General features: G+C 40.2%; 1 protein-coding gene across 11 annotated transcripts in view; it reads right to left on the bottom strand.

Moving 5' to 3' along the window:
* Nucleotides 1-200: 200 nt before the first annotated feature.
* Nucleotides 201-20,038, bottom strand: part of LOC109419707 (RNA binding protein fox-1 homolog 1) — an 823,173-nt gene continuing 803,335 nt past the window's right edge. For 10 of the 11 annotated variants that reach the window (XM_062853919.1, XM_062853914.1, XM_062853920.1 and 7 more), the window contains 4 exons: nucleotides 19,230-19,277; nucleotides 6,996-7,141; nucleotides 6,849-6,912; nucleotides 201-6,785 (listed from right to left, as the gene is read on the bottom strand). In XM_062853919.1, the coding sequence (XP_062709903.1) occupies nucleotides 6,741-6,785; nucleotides 6,849-6,912; nucleotides 6,996-7,141; nucleotides 19,230-19,277 (303 nt within the window). In that variant the 3' untranslated portion in view covers nucleotides 201-6,740. The remainder of the gene's footprint in view (nucleotides 6,786-6,848; nucleotides 6,913-6,995; nucleotides 7,142-19,229; nucleotides 19,278-20,038) is intronic. The other variant, XM_062853917.1, reaches the window with a different exon arrangement.

The following is a 20,038-nucleotide window of genomic DNA, read 5'->3' as shown; positions in this document are numbered from 1 at the left end:
GTCTGAAGAGTTTTGGATCGAATTCTGGATAGATTTTCATGCAAATCTCTAAACAAATCTCTGAAAGAATTCTCCGGATTGCAAAAAAAAATTGCTACTGGCATTTTTTGGTAGCGTTCAGTACAGCGTCACGCAGTGATAAGTAAAAAATATGTTGTTATTAGACACCATGAATTTCGGATAAGGAACTACGAAACAACCTTATTTGGCATTTTACGAGATTTTATTATAAAATAAGAAGAACAAGTGGTACTTTTTAAATGGTTTTCTTACTTTTTTTCTGTTTGCTTCCTACGACCTAGTAATTCTCTCAAATACCTTATTTTCACCAGATTCTGTTTTTTAGCTCCTTTCTTTTCCCTCGACCAGTATGTGTCTGCTTCCTGTTTTACCTGGAGCGGGTTTTGTTGACTGACTTTTTGGATTCTCGTTTTCTACTGTTTATTTTGCTTTTGTTTCTTTTCGCTACAATTGGTACGTGAGAGTGGAATCTCGAATGGAGTGACGCGTGGGTTCTGTTCCTGTGTTTAAACTCAGTGACGACGCTTTCACGCGGTGTGTCTACGCTGTTTTTTTTCAATTGCCAGACGTGATAAAAAGAGGAAATCGGAAAAAGTGCGATCTTAATCGGTCAGGGATCTGAGCTAGCTAGGGGCTTCCTACACGGGTTTGAGTTTCGGGGGTGTTTTCACTGTTCAGAGAACACACTGTTCTGCTTTGTTGCGCGCGCATAAGCTTCATCTTTCTTCCTTGCGGTTCTATAACACTATGATTAGAGAGTAATAATTATAATGTACTTTTTTCTTGTAATATCCTTATCAATAGTAATAATAATTTGGCGAAAGTGGGAAGTTTTTAGACTTCTCGGTTTGTTTTTTTTTGTAGATTTTTAAATTTTTAAAATTACTTCTCTAGAACTAGATTTCTATTTGTGATTCTTGTTCATTTATCTTCTTTTGAATTACTTTCCTTCGTCTAAGCGCTAAGATTATTTGTATTTTTGTGACAATATATTTGAGCTTACGTTTAGCGTTTCTGGGATCTGGGTCAATGGAAGGATGTCGGCCTTTTAGATCGGTACGTCCCTAACCTCTTCACCATTGAATCGTGGAAATTTCCGTTAAATTCTATTCTACGATTTGGAGAGCGTGTTGGTTTGTGATGCTTTTGGAATCGCAATTTCATTGATGCACTATCCGAGGAGTTCCTATAGAGCTGCTGCGGAGTGGTTTCCTAAATATATATACTTAATAACTCTGTTTGCATTTCAACTGGAAGAGTATCGTTTTAAAGCTACTTCACTGTCCCGTTTGTTTTGTTATGTTGTTTTCTTGCAATACGGTGATGCCGAAAATGGAATAATTCGACTTTCGGATCCTTTGACTTGAATACTAAACAGCTTTGTTGGAGAGAACGATGGAAAACATGAGTCTGAGTTTTTTGTGTCTGATGTTTCTCGTTTTAATTGCGATTACGAGCCGTTCTTCAATGGTGATTTTTTGAGTCTGATTTGATAGAAACAAAGTATACAATCAGCTATGTACAAACGAAGTCGCAACACATGAATTCTACACGTTCTTTTCCAAGCTTTGTGTTTTCATCAAACGGGTAAGCTTCAGCGATTTTTTTTGCAGTCTCAGATGAAACGAATATGGCCGAAATTGTTACCAATCGGCTCACTGGTGAAGATAAAGAGAAAGCATGATGTAATATGACGGTCCATCAAAACTCGATGGAGTAAGACCGTTATGGTTCTACTCGTGTTTAAAAAGTTTAATTCAGAAAGCAATAGTGAGTAAGCTCGATCAGTTCAATAAAAATGGCTCCTTGCTGATGCTGCTGCCCTTTATTCGCGTGCACTATAGAGAGGACCTAATCATCGGAGTCGGAGAATACGATTACCACTAGAATATATCTTCGTTATATATGATTAGAAGTTTCTACTTTTACAGGAGAATAAAAAAAGAAAACAGAAAAATATAACCAACCTAAAAACAAAACTCGAACTATCTGAATCGTCTTAAATCAAATATGGCCTGCGTGTTCTTAGAGAGACGCTTCTGATTTGAAAACAATTAAATTCCCCTACATCTCTAGACGTTAAAACAAAGTGACGACAACGACGACGGTGTGTTTGTGTGAGTGTGTGTTTGTTTCGTATTTTGCGCGGTTGCATTTCCTATTGTTTGTCCTGCGACATCGTACTATTTCTATAAACCTAGGGTCTATCGATAACTAACTAGCACTAACTTGTCTAATGTTTTGGTTTTCTCTTGCCGTCTTTGAGCTGTTCGCGTGTGTTTTTTTCTTTGTCAAAAGACGAATTACATGTTCTGGAGGATTTGGAGTAGGAAAAAAGGAGTTTCCAAAGCTTTCCATGCTTCAGAACACTGTTGTTATGATATACGAACGGTGTTATTTGCATCTCCATATAAACCCGTCATTTTCATTGTTACTGGGCTTCGTATGTCTAGTCATATGTGCGTACAAAAAGGTTAAATTAGAACAGTTGACTAGTCTAGTACTGGTGATCTCAAGAGGAGGACTTCTTCTATGAGAAATCAGTTGAAATACTGTTCAATCCAGAGCAATTCTGCGCAATCCTTGGACTAGTGGCAAGACAGATATTGCGAAAGTGTCGCTCATCATTCCTCTGGCATTATTGCCCAATTTTCCGCATTACAGAAACGTTTCTGAATGGATTCTAATAAGGAGTGATATGGGCTTTTTCATTTGACGTCTAAAATCAGCTGATTTTGGGGGTCTTTGACAGCTCTCCTATGAAACTGGCAATTCAGCGTTTGCGCCTTTGTTCGGCAGTTGTAAACAGTGGCATAGGGTACTGCAAGCACCTGATCTAACCTCACTTTGTCTGACAGTTCAGCGAGCTTGTTTACAAGGTGTTAGAATTTTTAACGAGCGGCGAAAATTTAATTTACGAAGCCATTATGAACCAATCGTCAAATTACAGTTTTACTGAAGTTGAATTGAAAAACACTTCTGCCGGATCTCCGCCAGAGACTAAGTCCATGTAAACAAGCTCGCTGAACTGTCAGTGCACGGCTTCATGACGTCATCTTGCAGTATCCTATAGACGAACCTGTCACCTGAAAAGGCCTATTCAGCATTGCTTAGAGTTGATCCGGTTTGCACAGTATCTTGCCCCTAGATGTCCGTAAACAAAAACTGGACAAAAACCTTTAGAAACACAATGAAAACTTGTACATTTCAGAGATGTTTCTGAATAAATGTTTATAAAAAGATTTGCTACAAATTTATCAGAGTTGCTCCTGTTTACACAGTGTCTAGCCCCTGACCTGCAATCAGAAGGTGTTTCTGAAGGGCGCATTGTTGACAGTTTGTTTTTGTTTTCGCTAAGAAAAACCGGAAGTGACGATCGAACACGTGGAGAAGTTTTGCTGTGCTTCTAAGTAGAATTTAGAGTAGAACATCCAGATTGAAGCTTACGTTGAAGAGCAGTTTTTAACTGGCAAAATATCTAATCAAATTGTTTCCTTCTTTCAGGTAACTGCGATGGATTTTCTGAAACGCAATCCGAAGAAATCCGCTTACAAAAGCCAGTCCTCTGGGATACAGAATTCAGAACTTAACTGGCGATTGTTTTCACTGGAACCAGTTGAGTGTAATGTTGACGTTGACACAATCTGTCAAGTGGTTATCGAGATTTCATCAAAACAAGACATGATCCAGCAACAAATGTGTGTGTGCTGTTGTGGAAAATTCAACTGCGTCTCATGGATGGATCGGAAAACATCTTCCAAAGTTTGCATCGTTCGACGGCGTTCCTGGTGGTAAATTTGTTCAAGGAAACCAAGAAAGTGGTAGTTAGGCAATTTCAGTAACCTAACGACAGTTGATCCGATAAAGGCAAGGAAGGTGTTAAATTTGTTCAAGCGTCGCCCAAGAAGGCGAAGGTTTCTACCTGCAAACGTGTCGGACTTCATGTTTACAAGGTACGGAAGACATCCATGGCACAAATCTCCCAATAGTAGGAGAACGTGCCACCTGAGCCGACTTTCTGAAGAAAGGCACCTAACCGGAACGACAAACCAGAAATCTGTACCCGGGAGTGGTTGACGCAAATGAGGTTAGTCATGCCGGACAACAAAGAAAGGAGAACATGGAGAAAGTTGTTAAGTTCTTGGTTTGGCGTTGCAGAACAGGTAAACCCATTGTCGGTATAAGGCATTTTGTATTCGAGAAGAATTGAAGAATTGAAGAAAATTGCCCATGGCTAAGTGTAATCAAACATCTCAAAAGCAAGAAGTCTGTAAACTGCACAGATTTCTGTCAAGCAATCTGTCTTACAAAGAAGATGTAACCTTCTATTTTCTCAATCACAACCATCCACTACCAAAAAAAGCAGTCCTAGAGCTGAAAACACCCTCCCCCCCTTCCAGTTTGCACGTAATTCGACAATCGACGCTACCAACTACAGTGCTCCTCATTTTTGACAGCGTAACACATAACCTAAAACTATTCAATGTATAATGAACGTTACCATTAAAACGAAAAACTAAATCTTACAAACATAGAATGCCCTGATTGAGTTTGTTTGCTTCTTCTCCGTCCTACTTCGGCGTCTGCTGTTTTGTCTGAGTTTCGTGTCCGCATCAGTTGCATTAGTGTGGGTGATGATTAAACATGTGTGCGAGCGCACCAGCGCCTACCTAACCTTAGAACTCTGATGTACTTCGATAATGACTGTAGTATAACTCATCTCCAAACTTCTACCTCCATAAGAGTAAACGATTAACATAAAAATATACGGTATTTGCTTTGTGCACAATTCGAGATTTGAACCGATATGACAACGCGCCGCCACGGACGTACTAGAATAAAAGAGATTAAACCTAGGTGATAGTATAATATGAGTAGATTTCCGTTCCATTTTAACTGAGAAGTTTTTGCCCAGCTGCGTGCGGTCGTAGAACCTAATCTCTCGAAGCAGCTCGCTCGGTTCAGTACTAGAAGAGCTATAGAAGTTGCTGAGTATTTGTGGCCTCCTCCCTATGACTATCGAGACTGGTGATGATGGTGTTGACTGACTGGGCTGAGACTGAGTTCCGTTTCGTACAATTCGTACACACATACACCCGCCCTATTTTACCGTCTATATTGTAAATTTTGGAAATTGTACAACACCAAAATTCGTAAAGCTGCCAAAACAACGGAAAACAGATTCCTGTACGGACGTGTTTGTCTGCCTGCGCGTTTGTGTTTATGTTTGCTATAGCGTGAGCACATTGACTACCTACTAGCGAGTCCTTGGAGGAAAAAATCAGACTCGATTTTTATTTTCTGTGGGAATTATCAACATGTTTTGTAACTTTGTATGTTTGCTTTTGCTTCCCTTCGCTTGCGTCTATATTGATTCTGGTTAGTCGATAACTTTGGCTCTTTTTGTTATTACGTGTTTTTGTAGCATTAGCTTTCGCTCCCATTTCGCGATCGCGATTTGTATTTCGTGTCGTAGTAGAATAATTTTAATATAAAATCATTCTGCAGAGTGTATTTTTCGTGTGTTTGTGTGTTTCCTCTAAAACTAGAATCAAGGACAACGACGTGGACTGAGAACTTCAACTTCAATCTAGTACTGTAACACAGTTGCGATTGACACTGAGCAGTACTAGAATCAGATCAATACTAACTTCACAAATCTTTTCATTTATTTCACATTATGACATTCAGAGATAATACATTATATATATATATGCGATTTTGAGCATTACCCTCGAGGAATTTCTACGGAAGAAATTTCCGAGGCACAAAAAAGAATTCTACAAACTTTATAAATTTTACCAAAAAACACTGACATCTCACTAAATTCTCGGTATGATGGTAACTGAAAAAAAATAACCTAATCGTAATAAAAAAACAATTTTGGAAGATTCTAAGGATGACTTTGTAACTTTTTCCGTTAGCTGTTTCTACAGGAACTACTTGTGTACCGCCAATACCGGTTTTCATTCTGGAAGGAACCGCTTGCAAACGGAATCGGGAAAACTTTCTGTGAGTATTCTTTGCTGGGTTGCCACCCTGTCTCCTAACTAGAGGAGTTTCGGTGAACCGAAAACCCCCTTCAAAACTATAAATCCTACCGTCTACGACCACCACATTAGAAGAGAGATTGACCTCTTGTTGTCACGTTTTTGCTTCCGTCACAATCGAATATCATTGTTTGTTTCAGTGTGTCATGGTTGTCACAATCATCCTTGACGTGCGTGCGTGCGTCGATTTCGCTCCGTGTCGCTATCGGTGAGTGCGTTTACGAGAGAACAATGCGTATATCTACAACGGCAGATATGACGAACATTACTTAGATATAGGGAGAGAGCATGCGTTATTTCCACTGCAATGGCGGCGTTGTTGTAGGCCTCGATGCTACCATCCTAGCATCGGGCTCGTTAATTCTTCTTTTCTTGCTTCTTAATCATCATCATCATTCATGGTTTTGTGCTACAACTTTGGTATCGATCCTGGATTAGTGGGTTTCTTATGTTGTTTGTTGGTTAATTTCCATTCGTTTCCTCCTCACTGGGAATCGTTTCCGACGCTTTCACCGCTCGCCTGCCTGCCTGTCTGCCCTATTGTTTGTTTCGCGAATCGAAAGAAAAATGTAAACAAACGGACGCGCGTGTGCAGAAAAAGGGGTTGTTGTTGTATACGTGTCATACAAAATATGGCGGATGAACGGAACAAGCTTTGTCTGCTTAAATCTAATATGGCGCGAAACGGTTGTACGTTCCTCGATACATGGTTGCCTACAAAAGTGAAGAAATATCAGTAAGTGGGAAGTACTAGAACAAAGAGACACTGATTCTTACCCCGTAGCCGGGAACTGGTCCAATTCCGTGACCAAGGTACGGATCGGCGTACTCTCGTCCGTATCTAAAACACAATGCAACGAACATACAGTTAGGATAATATTCACCGAGATTAGATCTAGTACTGCACGATTGGCCAGAACTTACCCCGCAACGGTGGCGTAGCCTGCTACGGTTGGTTGAGCTGCCGCTGCAGCTCCGTAGGCGGCCCTAGCTGCCACGGCCGTGTAGGTTGCTGCATTGTAGGCCTGCTGGGCTTGCGAGAGAGGTGTCTTGAGCAGAGGGGCTGCGGCCTGAAAATGAAAACAAAGGGATGCGAATGTTGAACGATTTTATTTTATGATTTTAAACTTAGTTTTATTAGAAGAGTTGGTTTCTGCATTTTTTTGGAAACTTGAATACCTGAAATAAATAGGGCACAGACATAGTAGCTTTGCAAAGGATCGGTAAAATTGGCAATAAAATTAACCGAAAACACTTAGGGTTATGGGGTGAACTTGTTGTAATGGTTAAAGCGCATGCCTTTCACGCCAAGGACCTGGACTCGAATCCCACTCGCGGCAAAAACAAAATGCCATTTTTTTTTCATCGGGAGTTTATCTTACACTTACATTACATAATTTTAATGACAAGGATGTCGAAACAGCTCATTGTTACATTTACAGAAAATAATTAACATGGAACGTTACAGTTGTTCACTTGTCTTTGACGGTTTACCCAGGTTCCTTTCAGGGTTCCCATAAGGCAATCTGGAGTTCATCACCCTTCTCTTTCAAGCAGCAGCAGAAGATAGCAATTTTTTGTTTAATGCTTTCGTAGGGAAACGTTTTCCTATGAAAGCAAACCTATCCTCCTCGGGAGCCAAAAAGAGAAAGGTGATTGAACGTCAGATAGCCTTACATGAGTTCCTTCCGGGATTTCTCCAGGAACTCTTTATTGAATACCTTCCGGGATATCTCTGAGAATTACTTCTGTGATTCTCTCTGGACATTCGGAATTTTCCAGGATTTTGTTTTCCGAAATACCTTCAGGAATTCTTTTCGAGGTTTCTCCATGATTTCCTCCTGAGATTTCTGTAGAAGGTCATTCTGAAATTTTTTAAGTTTCTTTTGAGATGTCTTTAGAAGTTTTTTTTTTGGGATTCCCAGTAGGAGTTCCTTTACAAACGCGTGAAAACATTGAAGTAAAACCAGAGGAAACTGTAAGAATTCCTAACAAAACTGTTGGTGGAGTTCCTTAAGTTGTTGAAGGAATACCTCAAGGGAGTCCTGTAGAATACGAACTCATGGAAGAAATCCATTATCATTGGAGTAATGATAATTTGGAATTCCGTTGAAAACTATTGGAGGAAATTCGTAATAAACTCCTGAACGATTTCCATTAAAAACAGCTGAGAAATTTCCAGAATTTCGTGTAGATGAATTTCCAAAAGAAGTCCTGCTGGAATCTTTGAAGGGAGTTCTTGGAGGAATCACAGAAGGAACTCCCAAAGGAATCTCTGAAGGAATTCTTTCAAACTGCTCGGAAGAAGATGCGGGAGTAACTTCAGATAAAATACTCGGGGTTGGCAAAATTTTTGGAGGAATCCCGGAAAGATCTCCTGAATGAATTAACGAAAAAATTTCTCAAGAAATCACAGAAGAAACTCGTGGAGAAGAGAAATCTTGAATGGAATTCCTTGACAAGTCCTGAAAGAATCCCTAAAAAAAATCCTGAAGTTATTTCTGTGCAAGTCCACAAAGAACTTCGGAAAAAATCCTGTTTGATATTGCTCGAGAGATCGAAAAAGATACTCCTGGTGTAATATCAGAAAAATAAAGTTCTGTTCTGGAGGAATCCCTGAAGGAACTGTGGGAACAACCTGTGAAAGAACTCTTCAAGGAATCACGGAAAGGTTTCCTGGACGAATCCCAGAAGGAATTCTTTGAGGAATCCAGAAGGAATTCTTGTAGGAATCCCAAAAATCTGAACCTGTTGTGACAGATTGGAATCCATTACCCCCATCCAACACATCACAGTAGCATCCTCTAAGAAAGCTCAACTTGGAAGGATCTTCGGAAGGAATCCTGAGTAAATCACTGGTAGAATCTCTGAAGAAGCTCCCTTAGGAGCCTTTCTTTTCAGAAGGAACTCTTGAAGGTATTCTGGAAAAATTCTGTATACATACACGGTATACATTCCTGGAAGTAAACAAGGAAAATTTTCTTAATGAATATCAGAAGGAATTCCTTTCGATCGCTGGTTGTTCATAAAAAAGTCCTTTTAGAGGGCAACAGTTCCCGCGTTTAGAGAAAGTCCGCTGCAAACGAGGCGATTGCCACGATTTTTTTTTAATAATTTGGACACTTTTTGTCGGTTTTCTTTGGTAATTTGTGAAATGTGTGGTTCACACGCGTGGAAGAGTGCGCTAATGGCGCTAATTCATAACTTGCTGGTGGTATTTCATCATGAGCTCCTTTTGAGACCTTCTGAGATTCCCCCGAAATTAATACTCTAGGAAGTTGCTCCAACGATTCCTTCCCTAAAAAGCTTCTTCTGGGATACCTCAGAGGAGCTACCTCAAAATTCTTCGAGGCGTTTGTTTGGGATTCCCTCAGAAGTTCCCTCTGAGAATCTTTCATTAATTTCTTTTAAGATCCACGTGGGATGCCTTCCTGAAATTCCTGAAGCAATTCCATAACAAAATCCAGGAGGATCTCCTTAAGGGATGAGTCCCAGCAAAAAATCCTGAAGAAGTCCCAGAAAGCATCCATGTAGGTGTCTCGAATGGAATTTTCAAAGCAAACCCAGAAGAAATTCCTGAAGGTATATTGGAAGAAATTAAAGAACTTCTGGACGAAGTATTTACTGGATGAATTTTAGAAATAACTCTCACAGAAATCCCAGAAGAAACTACCAGGTGAATTTTGGGTGAACTCCTGGAAGAAAACCAGAATTAATAGAGGATTGTCCGATTATAAGAACAATAAGTGTTATGTCTTGTCTCATGTCACGTCTCGTGTGTATCCTGGAGGAATCTCAGAATAAATTCCTGTAGGAAACACTGGGAATACATGAAGGAACATCTGGAGGGATCCCAAAAGGAACTCCCGGTATATTTCAGAAGAAAATCCTGTAGGAATCCCAGAAACAAATCCGGAAGGAACCCATGAAAATATTGCTGAAGAAATCCTAGAAGAAACTTCTGAAGAAATCCCACTGGAGGAATCACAGAAGGAAAAATCCTCAAAATGAGGAATCTCAGAATGAACTCGTGAATCTCAGAAGAAACTTCTTGAAGAATTCTAGAATAAACTCCTGGAGGACTGCTAGAAAAAGCTCCTGTAAGTAGTTTAGAAACAGGAATCCTAAACAAGAAGAATCCCTGGAGGAACTCTTGGAGAAATTGCAGAAGGAACTCCTGAAGGACACCTTGATGGAACTCCTGAAGGGTTCCTTGATGGAAATCCAGAAGTAACCCTCTTGAATCAATCTCAGAAGGTACTACACTTCTACTGTTAATATTACTAGATGTCTATTCTAGTTCTTCCTAGTTGGTAATGATGATCGTTGAATCTATTGTCTTTCGTTTATATGCCACGAAGCCATTGAGTCTCATAGAATACTTATACTGTTATACCAAACCTCTTAATATCAACTGGATCCAAATAAACCTTTTACCAACACCACTGACCCTGAGGTCGACCTTGACGTGCTGTACACGGTTAACAAAATTCACTCAATATATGAGTATAAAGCTAGTATTTTAAAACTGGTTTCTAGTTAACAATGGTACAGTAGACGTTCGATAACTGCAACATGTTCACGTTTCACTTAGCGAATGAAATTCGATAACTGCAACAACTGACAGACGTCAAAGAACTGTCAGTTGCTGCAGAATGCAACCAATGTGCATATGGAAAATATCGCACTGCAACAAAAGGGCATGCGAAAAACATCGCATCGCCGTTGACATTTCGTTTTGACGGATAGCGGTGCGATAACTGCAAAATTGTTGCACTTAGCGGACTTGCAGTTAAAGCGTTTGCACCGAGCAAAGGTCTAATGTATTTTTAGCAAAAAGCTAGAGGCAAGACGCTGTGTAATCCAGACAACCCGGGAGCTACTGCGGTAAAATAGAAAAAATCCAACGGGGTTGCGGTGGTTTCGACCGCCGCAGTCGTTCCGCAAATGTCAAAAGTGCTCGGTTCACGCTAAAAAGCTCTCACTCACTTGGTTGCCATAAAATTCAAAAATAATGAAAATTGTTTCATGCATGGTTTATGTAATCGCAATTGCTGCCACAACATGTAACTTATATCTAAACTATATTAGGTGTAATTTTAGCACTTAAGTATGCAGCTGTACGCCATTAAACATAATTTAGATTCTCAACTATTTATTTTTGTTTCAAGGTTGTGTGCATACTTTTTGAAGTGTGCATCAGTTTGACGTTTGCGGAACAGGTCTTCTTTGTCTTCTTCACTCCGCCAGGTTGGAAGATTTCTCTGGATAAGCAATACTTGACAGCTGCCGAACAACGTCAGCGTACCTAAAAATTTTGGTCCGGGTGGTACTGTCAGATTCAAAGCGGCAAGCGCTACTTTTGAAAAGGACGAAACCGACAATAACAAACCGCACAAAAAATATTAAAACATTAAACAGAAACCTTAATTTGTTGTTTCCGCTTTTTTGTGGTAGATAAATACAAATTAAGTGCGGCATGATGAATTTTGTTTACTAAAAGCGAAAATTATATCTATAAAACGGGTAAAGGCAAAACAGTCGGCATTCATAAATTGATAAGAAACTCATGTTTTCTTCTAGTGCGGTTATTAAGCACCAGTTAGTAATAAATAAGGTTACTTATGCTAATATTTTACAGCTACATATCTGGTGGCAAAGCCAAAATGAAAGTTAAAAATAATCATTTGTTGATGTTTTTTTCGAGTTTGGTCTAGCATGCGCAGTCACCAATTAATATGGAAGACCGTTTAAACATGTGCTTTTATTACAATTCTTACAACAAATAAAAAAGAAAAATCAAAATAATTTCAATTTAATGAACATTAGTTTTTGCGCTTCTGTGGAATACGTCCTTTTGATACGAAACGCTAGCCTCTTGTTGGCTTCCACTCACCACGATACAAAAAGATGTTTTCGCATGGACAAAAATTGTTGCGTCAGTGAAGGATGGACCCGTTGTTTACGAACAGTAGCGACATCTGCGATTTGCAAGTAGGTACGCGAAACTGAGCTCATCTGTCAAGTTACGGAGGGATTGAATCCAGAGCAACTCAGAGCATTGCAGAGTCACTCTTTTTGTCCGAATGCGTTCAGAAACGTCGCTGGAATGCATAAAATTGGGCAATGCTGTTCAATTTTCTTCTGGCATCGTAGCTGGCGTAGATGGCTGCTAAAGAATTTTTAACAATTAATTGATAAATGGTTGACAACAGTTCACAGAATAATTTGTAATTGATTTACTGAAACGCTTGACAAAATCTGTGAAATGACTTTTGGTGAACATCTGAGTGCTTAAAATTTATGGGTTTTTAAATAGTTCTAGACGAAATTTCTCTGAGCCGTTCCAGGGAGCTTCAGGGGTTTCAAACCCTCAGAAGTCCCTTAAAAACCCTCAGAAACCTCTTGAAACCTAGGGGCAAGACAGATATGACGAGAGTAAATATTTTTTCAGGGTGTTATTCAGCGACGTTTCCGAAAAGTTTCAAATAAAAATAATTGCTCAGAGTTGCTCCGATTGGCACAGTGTCTTGTCTCTAGCCTGGAATCCCGTGTAAACGTCTGAAACTGTTTTAAATTTAAACATCTGTAGATAGAGTTCCAGTGGCGTTTTGAAGGATACCATGGGTTTACATGTGAGCTTCAAACATGTAAACCCATGAAATTTCTCAAAACGCCACTGGAACTCTATCTACAGCGGGGCTGACAATCGCCCTTCTCGTCACCGCTCCGTGAAGTGAACAATAAAATCATCGTCATCAGAAAGAACAACGGTGACGACTAGCCGTTTCATCGCCGACTAAGGGCTTCACGACGAAGCTCAATTATAAAATAGTCGACCACCAACTTTTCGTCGCCCTCTTTGTTCCGTGGAAACGAACGACGAGTGGTTTCGCAGCGCAGTGTCACGAACACTAATGCAAATCTTCTGGTTGAAAATATGCGATGCGCATTTGATTTTTCTGGGAACAGCTGACCTTTGTTTACTATTTTCAACCAGTAACTCAGGTGGTGTTCGTGTAATGCAGCGTGTACCTATAAGCAACACCACTTAAAGCAGAAACCACTATGGAATAGCTTTTATGCCTGGTTTACACTGTTCAATTCAAACGAGCATTAGACTTGCAAACTTCTCAAACATGATCAATCCAATGGAATGAGGTGTTTAGACTGAGCAATGATTTGAGTGTCCACTTGCAAGCTCTGGAATGCGTCTCAGTAGAAGGAAGAGTTTACATTGTTCAACTCGTGCGGTGCGTAAGCAAACTGAATTGAATTCATCTCGCTTGACAGATGACTTGAATTCATCTCACATGAATCGCGGATTTAGACGGGGCAAGCGAAGTGAGATGATTTCGTTCGACTTGAATGAAAAAGTTCAACATGTTCAACTTTCGTTCAAATCAAGTCAGTTGCTCAAGTGAGATGGATGGTGGTGTTTACTCGCATTCAATTGGGCATTTTGAACTGGCTGGAATCAAGTCACTTGCGCCGTCAACCAGGCATTATTGCCGTTTCAACGCACATGCTGGTGTGGAACCTCATTAGCTCAGCTAGTAAGAGTACTGGATTGGCAATCTAGAGGCACGTTGTTTGATTCCAGTTGCAATTATTATTTTTTTTTTAATAAAAATCTATTTTTCTTTGTGTTGCTAGGGGCAACATTGACTTCGTCGGCTAGGCGAACTTAGACGAAGAGCGAAACAAAAAGAATGAAGATTTTATTTTCTTCACGACGCAAGCCCTTCATGACGATTCGCTGGCTAAAATGAGTCATCCGATGTGGAAGGAGCCACGACGACTGCCTAGTTTTCGTTCTCGCCGTCGATTTTTCTGTCCGGACGGCAACGATTTTCAACCCTGATCTACAGTGAATCCCTCTGAAACCCTTTGAAATGATGAGTAATTCGCAGCCGAAAAGATTTGCTTACAGATGGCACTATCTTGCGATGCTGTCAGTTATTTTGTTAATTTTCCTTGTGGAACAATATGTCGATGTATTATTCCGAATATCTTTAAAAGTTCCTCAGAAATTCCTCCAGAATTTCATCGGGGATTTCTCCACAAGTTCTTTGGGGATCATCCAGGAGTTCCATAGGAAATCCTCAAGGAAATGTCAATTTCTTGATTTTGCTTTGGCTGACCAAGCCGTGTGGGAAATTACACTGTTGAAAATGCTTTGACATCCATGTGCACAACAGAACATGTGCTCGATGAACAAATTGAGATTTTAAATTATGAAAAGAACTCCACGTACTCCGGTGAGACTCGAACTCACGACTCCCAATTCGCTAGACGGGCGCTTCTATTCCTTCAAGCTACGGAGTCACTCGACTATCTCCGTCGCCAGCAGGCCTAGAACTGAACTCGATTCCACAATCGCACATGGTTATCTTCTTTTCACAATCCAAACCCCCTTCGGATGGGATTAGATGAACATCTAACACATTGTCTGTTGTGCACATGTATGTCAAAGCGGGAGAGGAAGTTATTTTTAATTGTCGAGTGCTTCGGGCACTGCCTTCCAATCACTTATTGGTATGGCAATTAGTGTGCAGTCGGACTCTCGACGGGTCGGTCCTCGGCCGATCGAATACGGTAAGGGTGACCGTAGCACCTTACAAATGTCAATTTCTTGATTTTGCTTTGGCTGACCAAGCCATGTGGGAAATTACACTGTTGAAAGTGCTTTGACATCCATGTGCACAACATGTTCACACATGTGCACAACATCGAGCACATGTTCTGTTGTGCACATGGATGTCAAAGCATTTTCAACAGTGTAATTTCCCACATGGCTTGGTCAGCCAAAGCAAAATCAAGAAATTGACATTTGTAAGGTGCTACGGTCACCCTTACCGTATTCGGTCGGCCGAGGACCGACCCGTCGAGAGTCCGACTGCACACTAATTGCCATACCAATAAGTGATTGGAAGGCAGTGCCCGAAGCTCTCGACAATTAAAAATAACTTCCTCTCCCGCTTTGACATACATGTGCACAACAGACAATGTGTTAGATGTTCATCTAATCCCATCCGAAGGGGGTTTGGATTGTGAAAAGAAGATAACCATGTGCGATTGTGGAATCGAGTTCAGTTCTAGGCCTGCTGGCGACGGAGATAGTCGAGTGACTCCGTAGCTTGAAGGAATAGAAGCGCCCGTCTAGCGAATTGGGAGTCGTGAGTTCGAGTCTCACCGGAGTACGTGGATTTCTTTTCATAATTTCAAATCTCAATTTGTTCATCGAGCACATGTTCTGTTGTGCACATGGATGTCAAAGCATTTTCAACAATCCTCAAGGAGTTGCTCCGAAATTTTTCCAAGAAGTCCTCGGGAATTTCTCCGGGAGTTCCTCGGGAATTCCTTCAGCAGTTCCTTGAAAATTCCTCCAGGAGCTCCTCGGAAAATCGTGCAGGAGTTTTTTTCCGGGAGTTGATCGAGAATTCTTGCAGGAATACCTAGAATTCTTCAAAGAATTTCACGGGAATTCGACAAGTAGCTTCTCGGAAATTCCTACAAGAGATTCTCGTGGCAAGTACCACCAGAAGATTGACGGCATTTTCTCCAGGAGTTGCTCGGGGTTTCCTCCAAAAGTTTCTCGATAATTTCTTCGGTAGTTACACGGCATTTATTCCAGGAGTGTCCTGGGAAACCGTCCAGAAGTTCCTAGGAAATGCTTCCAGGAGTTACCTGGGAATTTCTGCAGAAGTTCCTTAGGAATTTATCCAGGACTTCTTCTATAGAATTCTTCCAGGTGGCTTTTCAGAAGTTCATCGGAAATTCCTCCAGGAGCTTCATTGGATTTCCTGAAGGAGTTTCTTCAGAAAGTCTTCTTGATATTTTGCAGGAGTTCCTTGGCAATCTTTTTTTCAGAAGTTTTTAGGAATTCTTCCAGAACTTCCTCGCGAAAATTTCTCCAAGAGTTCGCAGGTAATTTCTCCAGGAGCTTCCCGCGAATTTCTGCAGAACTACCTTGGGAATTTCTTCAGGGAATCTACGCGAATTCTTCCAGAAGTTCTACCAGAAGTTCCTCGGAAATTCTTCCACAAAATTCCTCCATAACTTCCTTTTCCTAGGAGATCCCGGTAGCTTTTTTAACGACTCACAGGAAATATATTCAGGATTTCCATTGGTAATTCTGCTGGAGATTCCCGGGAATTTATCAAGGAGTTTCTCAGGAGTTCCTACAAGAGTTCCATGTGATTTCCTCAGGGTATTCCTCAAGAATTTCCTGGAAATTCCAAGAGGAATTCCCGGGGAACTCTGAGGATTTTTTTGTGAGAAACTTGTGCAAATAATTTCTGGGGAACTGCTGGATGAGTTTCTGGGCATTATTACTAGAGGACTTTTTGGAGAAATTTTGAACTCATAAAACATTCGTGATTTAGAGAGAATTTTAGGATCATTTATGAAGTAATTACTGTAGAGAAATTCCCTGGAAAATCCTAGAGGGGTTTGACCAGATAAATAAAGCTGGTAACAAAACGCTGGAGGTATTCTTGGGGAATTTCTACAAATACCTCGATTAAGTATATCTGGGGAAGCCATGGAAGTATTCCCGGGGCTCCTGTAGGAATTCTCATGAACTCCTGAAGGACTTCCCGGGGTACTTCTGGAAGAAATTCTGAGTAGATTCTAAAGATATTCTCAGGGTTATTTTGAAGGATTTTCCGGAAAACTATGAATTCTTGGGGATCTGCTTGAGGCAATTTTAGTATTGATTCTCAGTAGTATCACAGAAGGAATTCTGGGAGAACTATAAGAGAAAACCCAAAAAGTGCTTCCAGAAGAATCTCAAAAGGAACTGTTGTAGAAATCCCCAAAGAAACGACTTGAGGAGTTCTTGAAAGTTCTGCTGGTAGATTTTTAGGAGCATAACAAAAAAAACTAAGGCATTCCCAGAAGAAACTACTCAAGGAATTCCACAAAGATGAATCCCACAAGGATCTCCAGTAGAAATTGTCAATTTTATTATTCTTCACATCATTACTACAACATCGTTTCGTTAAAATGTCAGTTAAACAAATGTCATAATTACTTACGGAAAAAATAGGAATTTTACTTGAGCGCTCTACCTGGGAATAGGAAACTTACCATGTCCATAAGCATACTAAAACTTGCCACATTGGACCACCCAAGTAGTAAAGAAAGATATTACTCGGGCAAGTTCTCCTTCTCTTGCACGGTGGTCCAACAGCCACCGCACCGAGGGAAATCCAATAATGAAATCCTTCTGTGGTTAGTTTCTGAGGCATAGGTCACATATCGATGGCACTGACTTAATTAACCGGATGAACCATTATTGTGTGATAATAAATATCATGAATTTATTGGGTGCGCATTAATTCGATTGTTCCGATATCGATTGGATGGCTAGTAAAAGTGGGGAAAAATCATAGTAATTTGCTTCTTTTTTTTTGTTTTGGTCGGCTACGCAATAATGACGAGCTTGGGAGACGATGATAGCATCGTAGTTACTCAGTAGTGTCACGTTTGCAATAAATTTCATCGTTCTGACAGGCCACTCGGATATAAAATTAATTTCCCCTGTTTGGTTATGTGAACGCAGTTTTTTCTGCTGTTTTACTGCTTCTGATTAGGAGCGCTGTATGACAACTGAAATTTATTCCATCCGTGATTCGCTTGTCGATTTTATGCTTCATTAGCGAAAACATTGAATCGTATTAAACAGATTACGTTTTGTGCAAGTTTCGCGATGAATTTTTCTGCATTAAGTTGAACCAGAAAAAAAACTTTCTTGGGAATCTCGATTAAAACGTTCTATTTGCACACACCTTCGCTCCCAGCTGTCATCACGGGCGAGACCCTTTAGTGCAGTGGTGTTCAACTTTCCCACCTGATAAAAGTTTGATTCAGTTCTGAAATTTTATAAAACAGTAATTTTTAACTGTGCAGTCTGTGTAGTGCACATGTTGCAGAGCAGATGTAACGCCGATGTCCCTGGAAAGAACTACTTATCTCTAGTCGTGCATTGGGGTCATTACCACTCAGACAAGCACGTACGCTGAGTATGTACTACTGCAGCGTGCTGGTGAGCGTCAGCTAATACACGAAAAAGGTTAAATGCTTTTGAAATAGTATAGATTGATGAAAGTTTTTCAGAAATTGGAGTTATTTGGCGTACGTTGAAAACCACTGCTACAGCGAGCTCGAAAGCTGGATATTTCACCCTTATTCGCGCGGGGTTTATGATTAATTCATGACATTCAAATCCAGTGCAGGGGAAGAAGAGATGAAGACAGTCAGTCCATTTTTTCCCTAAACAGAAAGGTGCACCATACTACTTTGGAGTGGTGCGGGGCGGGTTTCCATTCTGGGAAAAAGGTACAATCGACCTCCCCGGCCCTCGATCACAGTTATACGTGGCGGCCACGTGCTGGAATCGTTCCATTCAATTATGGCGATCCATTAGGGTAAAGGTTGTTCCTTCCTTGAAGCGCTCGACGAACGAAGGCGGTGTGCAAAGTGAAGAATGGAGACGCATGGTGCAATGTTTCCTCCAGGACAGGAGGTTAACCGCTGCGGCGTCCCTCGGTCGATGTTAATGAAAATTGATGTCTGAATGCGCAGTTCAACTCATTTAGTTGAAAAATTGGATCAGTGAAGGCATTGACCAAAGTGAGGAAAGTAGATTTAAGTTGAAAGAAAAGGGGCTTGAATGATGCAATCTGTACCGTTTTGCCTAGGGTGAAAGTGTTTCTCGGAATCCTTCATAAGACTAAGAAATCTCGTCAGATTTTCAGATTTCCGAAGTGATTTTTTAAGAGTATATACTCGACAAAAAGTACCACACTGGATTCTTAAGATCTCAGTACAGCTAAAAAGAAACCAATGCTCAAACATCTTGTTTAACTCGATCGAATTTTCATTCGTGTCAAACAGAGGTTGTTTCTTGAGTTCTTTCCTTGAGAGTTTCTTTGGTCCGCATCGCACAGCGTCTTTTCCTTAGAGAAGATCCAAAGTCCAAAGCAAATCGTGAATTAGTTTTTTCATAACATATTAAACAATTCTTGGATTAAAAAAAAAATAAAAACCAAAGCATCTTTTTTTTATTTTCTTTTTGTAAATTTGATGAAAAATCAAACAATTTCGGACAAATTTTCGGCATCAGAGAGAGAGAAAACATCTACTACTTACATTCAGAATGGCCGGTTGGGCGGGTACCTCCGTCACCGGTTTGGCAGCCTGCAAAGAGAGCGAACAACAGAAAGAACCACATGACAAAAGGACACGTGTATAACTCATTTAAAAATTAATTCGATATGGAGATTAACGGCCAAAAAAGAGAATTGGTCAAAAATCGAACAACAGCACCCCCACCCCAACATCGCTCGAAGGAAAACAAAAGAAAGGGTAAACGGGGACCGCGCCGAACCGAAAGGATAAAAAGTGGATTAACTGATGTTTTCTGACTCCCCTCGAGGTGGGCTGCATCGGTCGGCCAAGCACCGAGAAACAAAATTAAATTTATCGATTTTAAATTTGTAGCACTTTTGTCCTGTGGGAGCAGCCGCACCGCTTCCATTGTCATATTGGCGGTGGTTTCCCGAGACGAATCGGAATCAGTAATTCAGGAAAATTACCAAGTTACTTATAAAATGTTTTTTTTCAATACTTTAACTTGATAGTGGTTTGATATTTTAAACTATAAACAAAAATATAAAAAATATACTTCAAAAAATTTGTGCTCTCTAACATACATAGTATGCTACAGTTTTGAAAGGTAATTCACAAAAATTGCAAAAAGAAATATCAAAATTTGATATTCAAATATCAAAATAGTTTCAATATCAAAATATTGAGAATTGGAATTTCATATTCTCTCAATAATCAAATTCGAGGACGAGTTTCTAAATATATTCCAGTTAACCCTACCAAAATATTATCAACTTGAGTTTTAAGAATATCAAAATCAGTTCTCCCTATTTTCAACTCGGGCCAACAGG

The sequence above is a fragment of the Aedes albopictus genome, chromosome 2 (genome assembly GCF_035046485.1).
Source record: "Aedes albopictus strain Foshan chromosome 2, AalbF5, whole genome shotgun sequence".
In the NCBI taxonomy this organism is placed as follows: Eukaryota; Metazoa; Arthropoda; class Insecta; order Diptera; family Culicidae; genus Aedes; species Aedes albopictus.
This window is presented reverse-complemented; position numbering and strand designations above follow the sequence as displayed.